This window comes from Clarias gariepinus, chromosome 3 (genome assembly GCF_024256425.1).
Source record: "Clarias gariepinus isolate MV-2021 ecotype Netherlands chromosome 3, CGAR_prim_01v2, whole genome shotgun sequence".
NCBI lineage: Eukaryota > Metazoa > Chordata > Actinopteri > Siluriformes > Clariidae > Clarias > Clarias gariepinus.
In genome coordinates, this window is record NC_071102.1 from 6,122,609 (window position 1) to 6,141,655 (window position 19,047).

General features: G+C 35.8%; 1 protein-coding gene across 1 annotated transcript; it reads right to left on the reverse strand.

Annotated features, from left to right (window-relative positions):
- Positions 1 to 1,738: 1,738 nt before the first annotated feature.
- Positions 1,739 to 18,944, reverse strand: dpep2 (dipeptidase 2). Its single transcript, XM_053491526.1, has 11 exons — positions 18,887 to 18,944; positions 16,856 to 17,006; positions 16,382 to 16,508; positions 7,536 to 7,665; positions 6,207 to 6,348; positions 5,849 to 5,918; positions 5,313 to 5,489; positions 4,916 to 5,000; positions 2,733 to 2,808; positions 2,459 to 2,594; positions 1,739 to 1,974 (listed from the first exon to the last, which is right to left on the reverse strand). Exons 2-11 carry the CDS (start codon positions 16,984 to 16,986, stop codon positions 1,756 to 1,758), a joined length of 1,293 nt encoding a protein of 430 aa, XP_053347501.1. The 5' UTR covers positions 16,987 to 17,006; positions 18,887 to 18,944; the 3' UTR covers positions 1,739 to 1,755.
- Between the last annotated feature and the right edge of the window lie 103 nt (positions 18,945 to 19,047).

The following is a 19,047-nucleotide window of genomic DNA, read 5'->3' on the forward strand; positions in this document are numbered from 1 at the left end:
TTGCATTTAAGTGATCTCCCATCCAACAGATTTTCCAACAGCATTTCTATAATTCCAGGTTTTAACAATGTGTTTTACAAAGTGTTTCCAATCCTTTGCTTGATGCATGCCAATAATTTTACCCTCCTGAAACAGAATAACATCTTTGCCATGACCAAAGGATATGCCTTCTGATGGTTGTTTAAGAAGTGAGGTGCTCACTGTATCAGTTAGGGTTAAATAACATTTCTGACTTTGCACATAACAGTTTCTCAATAATGTGAAAAGTTACTTTTTTGTTTTATTAACTTAAAATGGGTCCAACACCAGAGAATCATTCCATTATTGTAAAATAAACAGAAAACCATACCAAATCAGTGTTTATATATTTTTCTTTGTTAAATGATGACACATTTCTCTTTAATTTATTATTTATATAATTTATTATTACACTATAATTATGTGGTAAAGTGCTTCAAAAGTGACTTCATATATTTTTACATGAAAAGCTGCTTAATGGGATATACATAAAACAGGAAAAAAAAATAAGCAACATGAATAAAAGAAAGTAACAAAAGACAATAAAATGCTTTAGTATGAAGTATATGCCAACATTGCCATAATATCTGACAAAGCTTTTATCCATTTTTACAATAATTATAATTATTTATATCATATAATTATAACATAATTGTGCGTATTCTGGCTGTGCAGACATTTACCTTCAAAATGATTTAATCCTAGCAATTGCCATTTACTAACAAAAAATTATTATATTATAATTCATATCCACTCAACTTGGATAAACACAAAGCTAGTCTGTTTAAAGCATGTGAATGTTGAAACTGATGCCCAAAAAAGCACCTTCTCAAATCAATTCTTGCACATTCTCGCAAATTATTTAAATGCTTGACCATAGAAATAAGGAATGCTCATAAAAGAAAAAAAGTATACTTGTGATATGGATACCAACTTTTGTATTCTATGCATTATAAATAAAAAGTTATTAAATATTTATATAAAAATAATGTCTAATATAATATATGTATAAAAATAACATCAACAAAATAGATAACCATCTGTAACTTATATAAACTTTATATTCCAAAATATTTGAAGTTACTGCCCCAAAATTGCCCAGAGTCATTTATTTAAAAATGCTAATAGAAGCTAACAGCAAACCAAATCCAAGTGTATTAACATGGAAGATAAACAAAAATGAAATAAAAATCCTAAAAAATAAAAAGATATGTTTTTCTGATCTTAAACCTGTTTGACACATAGTTGTTTCATGCATCTTTTGTATTGTGCTATCTCCCTGAGACAGCCTAGAATCCGATAGCTGTACTGAGGACAATATAATAAATTATATTGTATTAAATATATTGAGATGTAATTAAATATATTTGCACTTCAAATGCATGTGTTGTTCTCCTGATGCTGTCATGATGCTTTAATCTAGCTTCCAACATTTTTACTTACTGGGAAGGTTTGTCAGATCACTTCCTCAATGAATTAGTTAATTTATAGCTTTACCATAAACTAGTATCAGTGTTGTTATTGCCATCATAGTTGTACATTGAATCAATTATTCACTTATATGAGGTTGATCTGAAACTGAATAACTACAAATAAGTACATATACAGTCATGTGCCCTCTAATTATATGGGTTTTTGTGTAAAAACATAATAAAAAGCACCTGATTGTAGCCGGTCTGAATATTAGGAAAAAACAACCTCTGACTTAAAGACCTAATGACTTTTTTTGCATCAGCATTAATTCAGATATGCCAGTTTATGTAGCAACAAAACATGGAAGAGGAGAAGAGTCCAAAACAGAGCACCTGGGCTTAAAAGATTACTTGCACGCGTACCAGATGACTTGACTTCTTTGGGTATATTCGGACGCCTCAGCACCAAACGGCATTCATTGTGGGCCTCTGCAGAGGGGATGACTGCCTCACTGGGGCGGGTGCTGCGCAGTTCATTACGTACCTGTACCATAGAAAACAAGACAAAAAGTATGTTTACTTTTATGCCAGTATGCCATCAGCTTTTAAACATGCAATGCTTTGTAAACACATGCTACAAACAAGGTTAGATCTTAACAGATCTTAGGTGTAGCATTACAATGAAACAAGACACTGTAGAAACAGATGGAACTAATGATACATTTCATAGGAATGTGTGGGGAAAGACATGATTATATCTTAAGGGCTTATGTAAAATAACAGTTTACATCATATGATGTCCTTTCTGTAGCCATATTGTTTATACATAAAATCTGTTCATATGAGCCTTTTGGTATATAAATTACAATAACCTATTAAAAAATATATATATTTATCATTTTTACATCTTTAAAAAAAGCCAGATTTTTTTTTTAATGTGGTGATCTTTATCCTGATTGATTCCAGACTTGTCTTATCCATTAATTACCAGACTTAGTTATGAGGTTTAACTGAAGGCCATCTCTCACCTTCTCTACCTTCTCAAACACTCGGATGAAGTTGAGCCTCAATATGCCCGCCAGTTCTGCCTCGCTCCAGTTCCTGGTAATTAGTTCTTCAATCAGAGCTGGGTATTTAGACACATCCTCCAGACCCTGAGGGAAACTATGAGCACAGCAACAAACACTTAAGACTCACTGATTTAGGGCATATGTTTTCCATGTATGCCAGTCTGAAACAGAGTGAATCTCTTTGCTGGAGTTAAAACAAATTAGAAACATGAAAACAGGAAAGCTCTCTTACACACTGGCCCCATCATAGTCACCACCGATTCCAATGTGCTTTGCTCCTATTACATGCTTAAGATGGTCAAAGTGGTCTACAGGGCAGAGGAAAGTAAAAAAATATTTTTTAAAAATCAAGTAGCATACAACAGATAATGCAATATACAGTACAGTCTGACTGCGATTTTTTGGCACCCTGTTCAGTTTGTACCCCGTCTGGTGCCCTAAGTCTCCTGGGATAGGCTCCAGGCCCCCTGCCACCCTGAATACAGAATAAGGCGGTGTAGACAATGAGTGAGTGAGTGAGTACAGTCTGAATACTGTTTTGTGTTATTTTTCCACATATGAAACCTTGCTCATGCCATTTGAAGGGAATCCAGAACCCATAACTAAGCCTAAAGCATTTTTAAAGACCTCGAATCCTTTAGTGTTTTCTTTGGTGAGCAGTTTACAGCAAAACATTGATTTCTGTTGGATATTTAGATATAATAAGCTTAAAGCATTATAAAAGATTAGTTTAATATTTAGTGCAGAGGCAAACAGTTTTTTAGCTAAATTAACCATACAAAAAGGAACTTATATTGCCTGGCTGCTTTGCCTTAACATATTTTATATTAGATTCGTTAGTTTTTTTTACCAAAATTGCAAGAGTTGTGCATGGGTAAAAGAGTTATACAATGGAACCTTGGATTGCGAGTAACTGCGAGCGTTTAGCAAGACGAGCAAAATTTTTACATGTATTTTAACTTGATAAATGAGCGAGGTCTTGAAATATCTCTCGCGTATAGTCAAGATCCATGTGCATGTGTTTTAATTTTGTGTCCAAGTATAGTAACTGTTCTGTAGTTCACATTAGCTCGAAATCCTTAAAAAGAGGCAAAAGCAAGTGTCAGTAGAGAGATTCCTTGTTAAAGATTACATTTTGCTGACAGATGTACTGTACTATTTGCATGGGATAAGTATTATCAGGGGACCTTGTGTGATTTAGAAATTACCCCCTTATCTGAGTTTTTTTGTAGAAGCCTGCGATTTTACTCAAATTTATTGACTTACTGTATCGCCCGGATATACAGTATATATCCCGAAATGTGTGTCTCTTAAGAGTGTGTTGCGATGAAAAGAGGAGGGGAGGATGTGTGTGTGTGCTTATCCAGACTGTGTGTGAGGCAGAGAAAGAATTTATAGATGTCTGCTCGGATGAATTAAAAAAAGAAACAAATATAGTTATCTAATAGCTCGAGCAGTACGCTTGAATTATCTGTAACTCATTAACCTTGAATTATGACATGAACCTCCTCGCTTAATTGTGCACTATTTTGTATAGGCTATTGTTTGGAAATGTCCTTACAGGTCTAGCTGTATGATATAAACAGAGTGTTTACCGCATCCTGCTATACTGTACATCTCATCCATCACTCTCTAATCATGCTTTTTGCTTTCGCTCGTCTGATGGTCTTCGGAAGCTTTCTCCTTCTGCACATTGTATAGTTGTACAGTGTATAGTGATATGACCCAAAATACTTTTAAAGCACTCCAACGCAGCCTCTATTCATTCTTTGTGGACGATCGATAAAAAGGTGCACAGGAAACAAAAACCTTGAAAAATTTATATACGACTCACAGACATGCTGATTCGCTAATATTATCACAGGACCTCTGTGTTCGGTAGATAATTTGCGGAGGAATTTTTACTTTACAAATTACAGACATGGCCGATTCGCACGGGATTAAGATCAACCTCTAATCTTAAATCAACCTCTGCAATTATTACAAATCACACGAGGTCCCCAGGTAATACTATCCCGTGCGAAAAGGACAAGAGAGCAGTGATTCCGTTTTGCGTGTGTGTGAAAGTCGTTCTACAAAGAAGCTCCCCTACTCTTTTTTCTCGTCTCACACCAGCCACAATTCTTTTCGCAGGTAAATGCGGGTTAATTTGTTTTTATTTGACCTTATATTTTGTATTAATTATTTTTATATAAATATGTTTGGTTTGTGGAACAAGTTTCCACCATTTCTTGTGGGAAAATTAGCTTTGATATATGAGTGCTTCGGATTACAAGCATGCTTCCGGAACGAATGTTTTGGAGGTTTGAATCTTGCCTTTGTATGCATGATGTTTGCATTTTAATTGGAATTTAAAAACTGCCCATGGCCTATGATTAGGTGTGAGAATCTAAATGGTCAAATAAACATTCTTACCAGCTACAAGAGAGACATTTGCTGGTGCACCACAGGATATAAAATCAGTGTAGAAGGTCACCATGATGAGCCCTTCATTTTTTTTCTAGTGTAAAAAATGTAAAGAATTTTTTTATGGATATGGCATGATAACAATAACATTAATAATAATAATAATAATAATTATAATCATAATAATAATAATTATAATAATAATAATAATAATTATAATAATAATAATAATAATAATTATAATAATAATAATAATAATAATAATAATAAAACTCCTTCAACTCCTGAGATTCTTTAGATCCTATGACCTTTTGCTTATTTCTTCAAATTCCACAAAAAGCTATACAATACCCTAAACCTACTACAGTCTCTTCTGGCACATAAGTTTAAGGCAAATTGGAGTCACCAGCAAGAGAAGCAGCTCATCAGGAACATTGCGTGAGTTGTTACAGATGGTGTAGGCGGAGGAGTGGCTGAAGATCACTGGAGCTTTGGAAAGTTGCAGCACGGCTCGTGCCGTAGCCCAGGAAGTATGAGACAGGTCAACCAACATTCCCAGCCTGTTCATCTCATGGACTACTGCCTGAAATAATGAGCAGGATGCATACACACAAACACACAAACAGTAAGTGCACTAATTTATATACAGGGTATATAACCCAGCATTCATGTCATGTTATATATGGCAGTGGTTCAGTGGTTCAGGATTTAGCAACGTCAACTCGTAAAAATTGAAAGATTAGATTTAAACTGCTGGATGGAGTTGTTAAAATCTGCAAGTTGCATACACTGAACAACAGAAATGCTTTGTATTAATATTACAGCTTTGTATTAACCCTTAAGGGTCAACGACAGCATGAACGATGCCAATCAGTTTGCTTTTTCTTTGCAAGTGTTTTTGTAAATGAAATTATATTAAAATTTATTTATTTTTTTTATTACCTTGCCGAAATCCGTCAAAGCATTGTTGTCTCTCTTGTAGTAGGTGTAATAAAGGGATGAGCTTTCAGCCCTACATAAGAAAACAAGTGAGAAAAATCCTTGCACGCATAAACATGCACACAGACAATTCCAACCATTAAGAAAATATAATCTGGATGATGCACCTTTCTCAAACTGACATGATAGTGTGTTTTAGGGTGTGCATTTATAAGCACTACATGACGCATTCATAGTGTGTATTTAACTCTTGTGTTAAATACACACTACTGTATCATGTCCATATTCTTGCTCTGCAGGGAGAGAGCCACCATGCTACTAATAAGAATAAGAATAAGAATGATTGTGCCCATGTGCTTACCACGGTGTGTTGCAGGTGTGTGTGAGGGTCACAGATCTCACTCCAAGTTGGTAGAACATGCGCAAAGCTGGCAAACTGCTATCAATTGCATGGCCTCCTTCTACACTAATCAAACAAGCTATCTTCTTTGTGGAGGTCATTTCTTCATACACACACACACACACACACACACACAACAAAAGTAATTCTGAGTGTAATCTTACAGGCAATCTTCAGTTAAGTGCATGTGAGAAGTGCAATTATGTCGGACGTGGAAAAATGCTCCCCTAAGAGGATAATGCTCCGGAAATTGCTCTTTTTCCACATAACTTTCATTCATGGGTGTGTCATCCTATTTGTCCCTAGTGGATATAGAGTATGAGAAATTTGGCATGTATGTATATTATAACTCTCGTTATAATATACATTATAAATGTCTACAGCCGTGGCCAAAGGTTTGTGAAATGACACAAATATAAATTTTTCACAAAGTCAGCCGTTTTAGTATTTTTAGTAGTTACTGAAGTTAAAGTACCATCAGTTCTGTGTAATACCAACAGTAAAGCATTCTGATACCATTTATGTGTGCAGTTGCTTCTCAGCCAAGAGAGTGGGCTTACTCACGATTTTGCCTAAGAAAACAGCCATGAATAAATGGTACAAATGGAGCAACTTCTTCCAACCATCCAAGAACAGTTTGGTGACGAACAATGCTTTTTCCAGCATGATGAAGCACTTTGCCATCAGGCAAAAGTGATAACTAAGTGGCTCAGGAACACGAAATAGAAATTTTGGGTCCATGGACAGGAAACTCCCCAGACCTTAATCCCATTTCGAACTTGTGGTCTATCTTCAAGAGGCAGGTGAACAAACAAAACCCCACAAATTCTGACAAACTCCAAGCATTGATTACGCAAGAATGGGCTGCCATCAGTCAGGATGTGGCCCAGAGATTGACTTGCATTGCAGAGGTCTTGAAAAAAAGGTCAACACTGGAAATATCGACTCTTTGCATAAACTTAATAAAATTGTCAATAAAAGTCTTTGACACTTAAGAAATGTTTATGATTATCCTTCAGTATCCTATAGTGACATCTGACAAAAAGATCTAAAAACCCTGAAGCAGCAGTGAAAATTAATATTTGTGTCATTCTTAAAACCTGCCTTGCAATTAAATGTGCACAATAACTATTATATGTAATAACAAAACATGCTCTTGGTAACTGAAATTATTGTATAATTATATATATTACAACTAAATACAATAGTGTTACATTAAAAAAAAAAGTTGAGTAGTGTGAGAGTTTTTTAATGTTATTATTATTATTATTATTATTATTATGTTTATACCTGCAGCAGTGGTAGCCAACTCAAGCTCTGGGTATTCAGTACACATACGTCTTATTAAATCAATCTGTTCCAATGCCAATCTAACAGCATCCTTGTCTTGAGCTGAACATAACACATATGCTGCAAAAATCTGACAAAAGAAAAGGTTGTCAAAGTTCATATATAAGGTAGTTGGTCATTAAGTTATTTATTTTATACATGATATTGAACCTCAATTCATCACAAGTTATTTAAGAATCAGTGTGGTATTGAATAAGAAATGAGTAGTTACAGTAACAAGTAAAGATTTACTGTATGCAGTAAAATGCTTAAACGACTGTGTAGCTTATCTGCCCTGAGAGAAAAGAAAAGTTGCAATAAGAACAAAAAAATAAATTACATTTTAACAGTTACAGAAAATTATAATTTTCAGATTTATAGTGTGCAATGTGCAATATGCCATGTTTTATATTAAAGGGTATAAGATGATAAAGATATGGTGTGTACCTATGACAGCAACAGTATAAGTGTAATATTTGAAATAATATATGGTGTATTAGCACCAGTGTTATTGTCAATGTTTTAAAGCGCAAAGTTAGTCCTCATTTATGTGTAAACAAGAACCAGCAATGTGCAACATATGAGTCATGTGCAGGTACAGGAAATAAAATGAGAAAAGGATAATAAATAAAAGACCATAAATAGGTATTGCTTACTAAATCGGTACAGTATTAAGTATACAGTTATGCAGTATTATCAGTACGCACTGCATCGATATGGGTTTTAATGACTAATAGATTACCAAATCAGTAGGGTAATGAATTTAAAAAGGGTAATACATTAGTAGAGTGTTGAAGCAGTAATTGTACTGAATCGATACAATATTGAATCAGTAAAGGGATTTACGTCAGTAGGGCATTAGCAGGGTAATGAATCAGCTAGCAGGACTACATCAGTACACTGTAAACCTTAATGCTCAAAGTAATTAAACATTTTAGTTAAAATTAATAGACCTTGATGAGTATTTAGAACTTTTTGGTATTTATGAGTTTGTAGAAATTAATCTTTTCAAGTTAGCTGAACAACTTTAATATTTTAAGCCACAGTAACTGTCTCCGTAAAGTTCCACCTACCTAAAATCTTTCAGCCTAGTGATTTTGTGTCTGACATCATCAATGCACATGTAAACTGCCAACATTGAATTGTTTTGATCAAGATGGTGGATTGGTCTGTCTTTGCATGATGCTGTAAGTATAAGCTTTACAAATCTGGGGACCCTAAAGTTGATGTTTTTGATTTATATCATCTGATTGTCGACAGTTTGGTGCTCTTTGGAGTTATGAATAGAATGTCTTTAGACACCTACGGGAAAAAACGTAAGCTCCCGACTGTTTAGGTGGTTAGAAAGCAAGATTTCTTGTAATTGGCAACTTTAAATCTTTAATTTGAACAGACTACTTTACTAGCATAAATTGTTTAGTTTTTTTAATTGGTAGGTTTACAATTCTAGTTTTCAGGGTTTTAATATAAATCCTGAATTCCTATTAGTTTTAGTTTTAGTACTAATATTCATAGATTTTGTACTTTCAGATAAAACTGAAAGATAAAATATTTATTTGATTTGTAACAGGGCACTGGTGGATCAGTGGAGAGGTGTTTCGCCTGCCACATGAAAGGCCTATGTTCGATTCTCAGCCATTGGATGAAGTGCCTGTCCCAAGCCCAAATAAAATGAGAGGGCTGCTTCATGAAGGGCATCTGGTGTAAAACCTGTGCTAAGCTTGTGTGCGGACCGAATGGTTCACTGTGGTGACCAAGCAAAAGACCGACAATAATTTCTTTGATGTGCAACAACTAAAAAAAAAGATAGTTACTATTAAATAGTATGAGTAAGGCTACTCATTTATGCAAATAAAGAATGATTAATATGAATCAGTACAAAAAAAACTCAAAAACTGTCAAAAACATGCACGTCACTCGGACTGTGCGCCGCTCTTTCTCTAAGTATATAAAGCACATAAAAATCTCACATAAATCGACGGAGTATTAGGGCCAAAATGGGATTTAAAAATAATAATAAAAAAAGACTTGGAAGGGGAGGGGCGGGGAATTTCCGAGTTTAAAACTCGAAAGTTTCGAGATAAAACCTCGGAAATTTCGACAAAAATAACTTAAAATTTTTAAGAACAAAACTTGAAGCTTTTGAGAAAACCCCCCCAAAAGTTTCGAGATAAAAACACGAAGGTTTCGAGATGAAAACCCAAAAGTTTCGAGATGAAAACTCAAAAGTTCCGAGATGTAAACTCGGAGGTTTCGATATTAAAACAAAAGTTTTGTGTTTCAAACTCAAAAATCTGTGGGGGGTTTTTTCCATCAAGGAAGGGAACCGTATATACACTTTACAAGGTTAGGCAGACATCACTTGTTTTGCATTATGCCTGAAGTGGAAGATCTAATCAAACTTTACTTTTCCCTTGGTTTGAGTAACAAGGAAATACTTATTTTAGCCCAGATTCACCAGATCATAAGCTGATGCAGACATAGTTTCCTTGCACTCTGGTGTGTGCTCTTTTAAAAACCTTGTGCAGAGACGTGTATCCTTCCTTGATAGAAAAGGCTTGAGTTGTGTTTTTTTCCTTCCTAAATGTTTTTTTTGTTGAAGATTTCATGTTTTTTTTTTTTTTTAATTTCGATTTTTTTTCTCAAAAGTTTTGAGTTTTGTTTTTGAAAAATTTAAGTTATTTTTCTCAAAACTTTCGAGTTTTAAACTCGAAATTCGCTGCCCTTCCCTAATACTCTGTCGTAGTAAGGGCAAAGTTAGCTCTGTTAGTTCTGTGTTCAGTTTTCTTCTGTTTTAATCTCCAAACGGGGAGTTCTTCCCGTGCGTGTTATAAGCACTCTCACTTCATTGACTAACTCCTCTTTCATTGACACCCTCAGAAAACCTGCGTAAAGGCTGTTATTAATATTATTACATCTAATAACATCATCGGGGTATTAAATCAGTATAAAGCAATACTATGATTACTTCTAAACATACTGTATGTTATAGCATATGATCATAAGATCATCATGACCTTAGAGTGTAGAAGAGCTCCTATCATGACTATGATGTCTGTTTATATAATATATATATATAATATAATATGGCCCTCGTTAAAATACTTGTAAAGCCAAAATACTTTTCAGAATACAATTTCTTATTTTGATTACCTTTAAAATGATTCCTTTTAAATGACTCTGGTGTGATTGATAATTATTATTTAATCATAAATATGTAACACCCACTGTATGTACATATTTTGCAGATCAAAGGCACATCAATGGCAACAACAAACACATTCCAACAAACACATTGTTGGTAGATTCTGGTGCAACTCATTCAGTCATTAAAGCATTAACCCTCAGAAAGCGAGTGGCAGATTCCTGAACTCTGTGAGCACTTCAGACCAGGTAGTTTGAGAAAACATCATGCAGAGTTGTGTGGCTTTCTTTGGTTGTGTATTTAATTTTTTATTGCTGCCCAGGAAATCGATTAAGGAAAGATTTGATTTGTAAATTAGGTATAGGTCTCCTGAGTAAGTAAACTAAACCCTGATACTAAGCTTGTAAGCTCCTATGAAATTTGACCCTGTTCTGTTTGTATGAATGAAAGTTCTGTACTGCAGCTGTGAGTTTAGTAAATGCTATGGCGATAGACACATGTATGTCACATAAGGGGAAGTGGAAGTCCAGGCGACAGATAAGAAACGGGGCAACTCATCATGGGGGTCAGAAAGGCTGGTTTTAAGATTATCGTTTTGGGACAAGCACAGATATACGCTCATGTGTCACCCTTATGCCGTTAGTTGGGGACTTCTCATGTGTCATTGGCTAGAGTAAGAAATTAGTGGAAAGATTTGTGTCCTTGGATGACACATTGTATGAGTGAGTGATTGGGAATGCACAGCTGATCAAACAGTTAAGTACAGCACCAGAAACAAATGCTTATGCTTATGCTGTTCAATTATATGGCAATGTGTAAAACAACTGGGTACATGATAGCTGACAAGAAGCCAGGCAGAAAATTTGGTTCAGTATTTAGCGTTTTAATAATGATTCACATTTATCCTCACTCACTAAAAAATTATGAGCAAAGGGCCAGTATGATGTTTATTTAATTAAGGCAACTGAACTGGTGGTCATCACCCCAATGTTACATTTTAGGCCCTGCAAACAACAGTATCTTCTTAAACACGAAGCCATTTCTGGTATAATTCCAGTGTTAAATTCTTTATTAAAGCTGGTGTCATAGTACACACCTCTGTCATCTAGCAGAGCAAGGACTCAAAGCAAGCCTATCAAAGCTCCAATTTCTACACATAAATCAAACCCTTAGCACACTGTTTTGGCACAAGATAAAACTGAATCACTTGGAGCAACCTGAAATATTCCAAAACAAATAAACAATTGATATCTTTCTACTGCAAAACATTTATTCTGAACTCTATAATCCTCAAGGGCCTTTTGAGCAATATAAGCTCTACGGACTGTAACAGCAGCTAAGAAGGCAGTTGCAGCCTCAAGAGATATACTTGGTTACAGTAATTTGAATATTCCAGATCTTTATGCAATTTTACTTATTTTAATGGAATAGAAAATAATCACATTTATCTGCAGCAGAATGTTAAATGTACAATGCTATATTGATTGAAATGCCAGACACCATTGTAAAAAATTTGTAGAGTTCTAAACCCTGTAAGTCTTTTTTTCTACAGAAGGCGAAAGAGAAGACCACAGCTACATTTTCCCACTGTTAATCAAGTTTGTTCCTCGTAGTATTGATCCATAGGAAGTACCATTACAGAATCAGAATTTAGAATTGTATGTTTTTATCTTGTATGGATCAGCATTTCATGATCCAGAAGTAGGTACTAACAAAGTGGGGTTTGCAGCGGTGACAGCACATGAAATTCTAAAACAAAAACTATTAAAAAATCGGCAGAGATCATAGCTTTGACTGAAGCCTTTGAATTTGGCGAAGAAAAAAGTAGTTAACATCTTCACCAACTCCAGGTTTTAGGACAATTGGAAACATAGGTGTGCCTGAAGAGCTAAAAAAATCCTGTTTTCATTCACATGGCCTGATTTGGCCAAGAGCAACAGATGTGTATAAACATGATACTCAAACTAACAAAACAGATATCATTTCATAAAAGGAAATACAGCAGCAAAGACGCCTACACAAGAGAAAAAAGAGAAGAGTTAAACCATAACTTGTGTCTCTAAACTTGCTTTAACCCCAACGGCAGATCTTGGCGAACTCCTGTCTCAAGCAACATCAGAGGAGAAAGTGTTTTACAGTAGAGGAAATCAGGTTGCATGGCCAAAGAAGGAGTATGGTATGGATCAAATGGTGAACCGCATCTTCCAAAGAAATTGATTTTCCTTTTACAAAAGCCCTATTAATCATATTTCTGTTCATGAGAACAAAAACAAATAAAATTTATTTAAAACCCTGTTTGGCAGACCCCCAAATATAGGTATAGAACCAAAACCTCAAACAATCATATCCAAAAACTTGTTTGATGGTGAAATGCCCTCAGATTCATAAGTAGGTGAAGAAGGTCCTTCCAATACCGGCACAAGCTTAACTGCATGATCTGCAGCTAGGTGAGCTTTCTGAAGTGGTCAAGGACTTCAGAAAGAAGAACTGGAAAGAGCTGTGTGGCTTCAATCAATACATGAGGTACCAGAGCCTAAGAACGTGGCAACTGCACAGACAATTGTCACCAACAGCAGCAAGTAAGTGTTAAGGTCTGTGGTGTGGTGGTGACACTCAAGAGGTTGTAGAGCAGAACAGTATAAAAAGTGACAATGAATTAGCAAGGTAGTGTCATTGTAATCCTACTGTAAGTGGGAAAAATCAATATTGACAGGAAAGGCTATTCTACATTATCAAGCTCCACTGCACTTCATCAAGCTTACAACAGTGTAATTAAAGCATTTAGTGCCCAGAAAGTTCTTGGGCAAGTAGTAATCAGAGCAAATAACATTTTCATTAAACAACTTACATTTAGCTCATTCTAGCTTAGTCCAATAACATTCATTGTTGGTTAAGTGTGAATTAAAACAAAATGAAAGCCCTCGTGTGAATGGCAAATGCATATACCTGGTGGAACAGAGTGTGACACACTACCAAGCCAAATGAGGGCACACAGGGAAGTGCTAGGAACCTCTCCCATGTACCCCAACAGGTCCCCAGCAACACGTAAACTGTTTAAAATAAAAGAAGGCATTACTAAAGTAGCAGATGGTGAGTAGGGATTGCCCACAGCCATCCCACAAAGGAACTGCTCGACACATCCATGCATCATGTACCATGAAAAATCCATTTAAACAAAGACCAAAGGCTGTTTGATGTATCCTGGGCTTTTTGTTGCTTGTGATGGTGATGACTGTGTTCCTGACTAATAGTAAACAAGTGTCAGCAAACGGTACCTATCCCCTGACTGATGTGAAATGCAGCAAGTTGCAAACTTACACCAGGACTCGACGTGGCATGCAAGGAAATGGCTTCTGGCAATTTGCAAATAATACTGCACAACAGCTGACTAACAGTCCTTGCTTTGTCTGTGTAGCAATGCCTGTAGCAGTGGGAAAAAGCAGCATGATTTCTTTGAAAGACAAGAAGTCAACTTGATGAAATAGCCAGATACTGTTTAAATGATTTTTGCAATGAAGTATCTATGTAACTGCCGTCCTGGCCCTTGTGTGTCCACAGACAGAGGACTCGCAAAAGTTCTTCGGCTATGTGAAAGGAGGAGCAGGTAGAATGACACTGATACTCACTAATAACACTGTGTTCCAGGTCACACTTGAAGGCTTTTCAGTAAGCTGGCTCACAGAAAATATAGAAACGGGCCCCAGCATTCACTGCCCATCCACAAGCAATCACGAAATCCACACTACTTGGTGGGCATGGGAAACATAATGGTAGGCAGCATAGTTTGGAACAAATGCACTTACAATATTGTTCCTATTTGGAAAACTGTAGGTGTTTGTATGACAATTGCTCATTATTACACCCAGCAGAATACGGTACAATGTTGCGCTCGGGCACTTTGGTATTGGATATGGATAAAGAATATCTATCAAAGTCTACCAAGAGTCTGGAGGGGATCCTGTGCTTTGATGAGGGTGATAACTTTCACCCACCAGGGGGGGAAAAGCCCGTGATGGCTTTCCCCCACCAGAACATCAACTAGAGCCAAAGTGGGAAAAGTTCATACACGGTATGTTTCATCAATATGGTATGATACAGATTTGGAACTGATGAGCTGTATTTAAAAAAAAATGAACAGTAGTTAGATTCACCTTGACCTGCAAAACCAAACTACTTGACAAACACTGCACCTCACCATTCGTCTCGACCTCATTGATTTAGAAATTATTTTTTCACAACATTTTTTTTTAACCTAATGGAGCAGTAAAATATCATGATGAATAGTGAGAGTATTGCATCAGCAGAACCTGTTGGACTTGCTTATATAAGATAACGTAATACGAAACAGGTGTTTAATGAGGGAAACCATTCAGCTTTATTGAATGTTCTGCTTTGATCTATTTTTTCATTTTACCCATTATATCACTGACACTGCTGAGCCTCCAGCCTTTTTTTAAAACATTAATTAATGTTAGCAGTTCTCTGAGTACTTTGTGTATTAACACCCAATCCTCTTATTCAAACATGTACATCGTGTAGTCATGAACTCGTAATAAAGTCAGTAAAGGTGAACATAATGTAAATAAACAATCTGCATTACATTTGTACTTTCCATACAAGGTTTGACAGTGAGTGATCTCCAATTAAGTACTTCATGCACCACAGTATAAAGTTAGTTTAAGTTGATCAAATATGCACAACTATAAATCTCTTCCTGTTGGTCATACTGTAAGCCAGTAAATTAACTTTGAATGAGGGTGGGAATGAGCATGTGCGTTCTCTCCTGTGATGCTGAATGATGTGATGTGTATTTTTAGGTTGAGATGCAAATCTGATCAGCAATCCCAAGGAAGTGTTTGTTTATCCAAAGTTCATGCTACTGTAACAGTCTATGAAAATTCCTGTGGAATGTTGGGCTGTAAAGGAACATATGCGTGTCTAATTATTTACACATGGTCTTTTTGAAACATGTACTGTACTACTACATTTTGTATAGTACATACTGCCCAAAGTGGCTTAAATTAATTTATTTGTTTCATATTCAATGTATTTAATAAAAATCTATGCAGATTCAGGTGCTTAAACTAATCCCTCACTAATGTCTCTTATACCTCATTTGTACTTTTCCATTTTTTCAGCGTCTCATCATTACAAATTTGTCATAGTTGTTGTGTTTTTTTTGTTTAGGCTTTATCTTTTCCAGTAAACTATTTGCATTTGCACATGCCACCTCAATCAAATCCTGAACCACATTTTTTCTTTCGCTATCTACTATTGCTCTACTTGACTCATTTATGAGAAAATGATCTGAACCAGACTAATTTAAAACAGGATTAATCATTCTAATTACATTAGTTATCTCTTTCAAATTAGAATGGTTGAAAAATTTATTAACAGACAGTGCTTTCCTCAGTGGACATAGGGAAAAATCACATGAGGTGAAATGAAGAAGCGACCATGAGAAGAATTTTCATAAAGAAGATTTTATGACCTTAGAGCTCAGAACTTTTACCCTGGTGCTGTGGGAAACCTGTACTACCTGCTACATCGGTAACATTATTATTCTGGCCACATTTACCAAAAAAAAAAATGTATATAATTATACAATTATTATTATAATACAATAAAATATTTACAAGGAATAGTGTAAAACAGACACTACCTGTCCTCCAACACGACCGGTTTGGAGGCGGGTTATATCCGTAGCAGTGTGCGGGCTGTTGTACAAATTCACCTGGCTGAGATTGCTATTGTGGCGAATGCGGAGGTGCAAAGGGAGGTCATTGTGTCTGTAGGCAAAAAGAAAAGCAAGTGTGAATGTTACTGTAAGGAATGGTGCGGTTTTACACAAAGTTTTTTTCGGTTTCTCAGTTCAAAGTTTATTATGTACTGTTTTTTTTTATTATGTACTATTAATTTTACATCACTCTTCTCAACTACTCAAAATGCACAAGTGGTCATCTGTGGCACACAACCTACTCTTAAACTCTCACTTTATTCTTAGCCACGGGAGTGAAAATGCTGAAACATTTTCCAAAAAAAGTTACCTTGTTTTACAATTTTTCAAATACCATCATATCACCTGTAGCTTACTATCCAGGTCAACATGCAAACCATATACAATGACCATCATTACCCATCTATTAAACGGTATTTAGACATCAGCTCCAAAGTTTTGCTGGTCAAACTGGAATCAGACTGCACTCCATGCAAAAGGAGGAAAGAAGCACAGCACAAGCTCAGCTCACGTACGGCCAGGGCTAACATGGTCTGGTTCCTGTTAAAGGCTATAAACACATAAAAGATTACTTACACAATAAATAAATACATTTACCATACTGCGCAAAACTAATTAAAATTTCAATATTGTTTAAGTGGACTAAAGCGATGCTATCTTTTTATCTCTAATTATCCATTTTTAATGACATTTTTTTAAATATTGATCTTAAAAAAAATTTAAATAAAGGGGAAAATTGCCATAAACCAAGCATATCAAACATACATCACAATAAAAAAAATATTTTTCTTTACAACATTGCTTCAGTTAATTTATGTCTTTGGGTTGGGTTGAGGGCTCTATCTTGACTAGGCCATTCCTAGATGTATTAATTTTTTTTCTTTTTCAGCCATCATGATGTAGATTTTCAGCCATTATGATGTGGATTTTTATGATCACTACTGTGCTTCAGATCATAGGTTGGGTTGCATGACCCAATTTTGCCCAAGCTTTGGCTGTTGGACAGATGGCCTCACATTTGCCTCTATAATATTCTGGTATACAGAGAAGTTTATGGTTGACTTACTGACTACAAGGTGCCAAGGTCCTGTTCCTGCAAAACAAGCCCAAATATCACCCCTCCACTGTTGTACAGTACTTGACAGTGGGTATGAGGTGTTTCCATTAAAATGCTGTTTGGTTTTCGCCAGACATGCCACTTGGCATTAAGGCCAAACAATTCCACTTTGGTCTCATTTGTCCATCTTTGTTCAGAAAGGTTGTGCTTTGTTCAGATGTAGTTATGTGAAACCTCCATCGTGTTTCCATGTCCTTTTTAGACAGAAGAGGCTTTCTCCTTGCAACCCTTTTTGAAATTGTTCAGTCTTCTTCGTCATGGAATTTAACATTTAACCTGCTCAGTGAGGCCTGTAGGGTACAGTATGAGCTGTATCTCTTGGTTTGCGTTGTAGTTGTCTGAGCATTGTGCAGTCTGATCTTGTTGTGAACTGGAAAGATTGACAACTGTCTTGAATGTTTTCCACTTGTGAATAATCTTAATTGAACTCCAAATTGTTTGGACACGGCTTTATAACCCTTTCCAGATTGAGGTGTTTTTTGTCTTTCCCTCTTGGGGTTCTGTGTTAACAAGCACTGGATGCTCCAGCCAGACCAGCACACTGACACTTTTATAAAAACTTTTATAGAGGTCTTCACACCAGCTAATGATCAATTAATCAAGGGCTGATAATGAGCAGCTGCAACTTACCCTCTTAAAAATGTTTTTTTTTTCCCCGTGAAAAAATGAAATACTTGTTTTTTTCCCATGTTTTTTGTTGCTTTTTTTTGTTGAACAAACAATTGTATGTTGAAAAAGTTTGTGTTGTGTGTCTGAGAATGTACAGTATTAGCCTAATACTGAGACCGGCTACGGTCAGATGATTTACAGTTTGTTTTTACACCAAAGGAAGGGAAGTTACTGTATATAACATACACTCAAAGGCCACTTCATTTATTTATGATGGTCATGTGGTCAAGAAGACAAACCCTCTGTGCTTCCATTCAGTTTTATAAGTTTCATAATTCAATTATTAATCAGAAACAAACACAGGCTGATTTCTTTATGTAACAACTTATGTAAGTTGTTAATTCAGCAAAACAAGTTGTTAATCCAACATTAATGTGTCATGTATTTGCTAAATATCATCACCACTCTAATCTAGAAAATCCGACAAGTTTAGGCAAAATCATGCAGTGCTGAGTCCAAAAAAATGACAAAAACCGGTTAAACTGGAACATATACTGCAGCATCTGGCATACAGTACAATCCTAGTTTTTATCCACAGTTATGAATGTTTAAAAAAATACATGTCACCATACAACGACCAAAGTACAATGTTATATTTATTCTTATTATTCTTATTCTTCTGATTATTATTTAGAAGTACTCACCGCGTAAGGAAGTTTAACAGCGCTGTGTGCTGTGGCTCCTTGACTGACTACCCAAAAGTGCGGCACTGCGGCTCCATTTACTGCGGAAGCTTTAACCCGGAGTTTAAATGGCGCCCTCTGGTGGACACACGTTAGAACAATAATCCCCGTGTACCGTTATT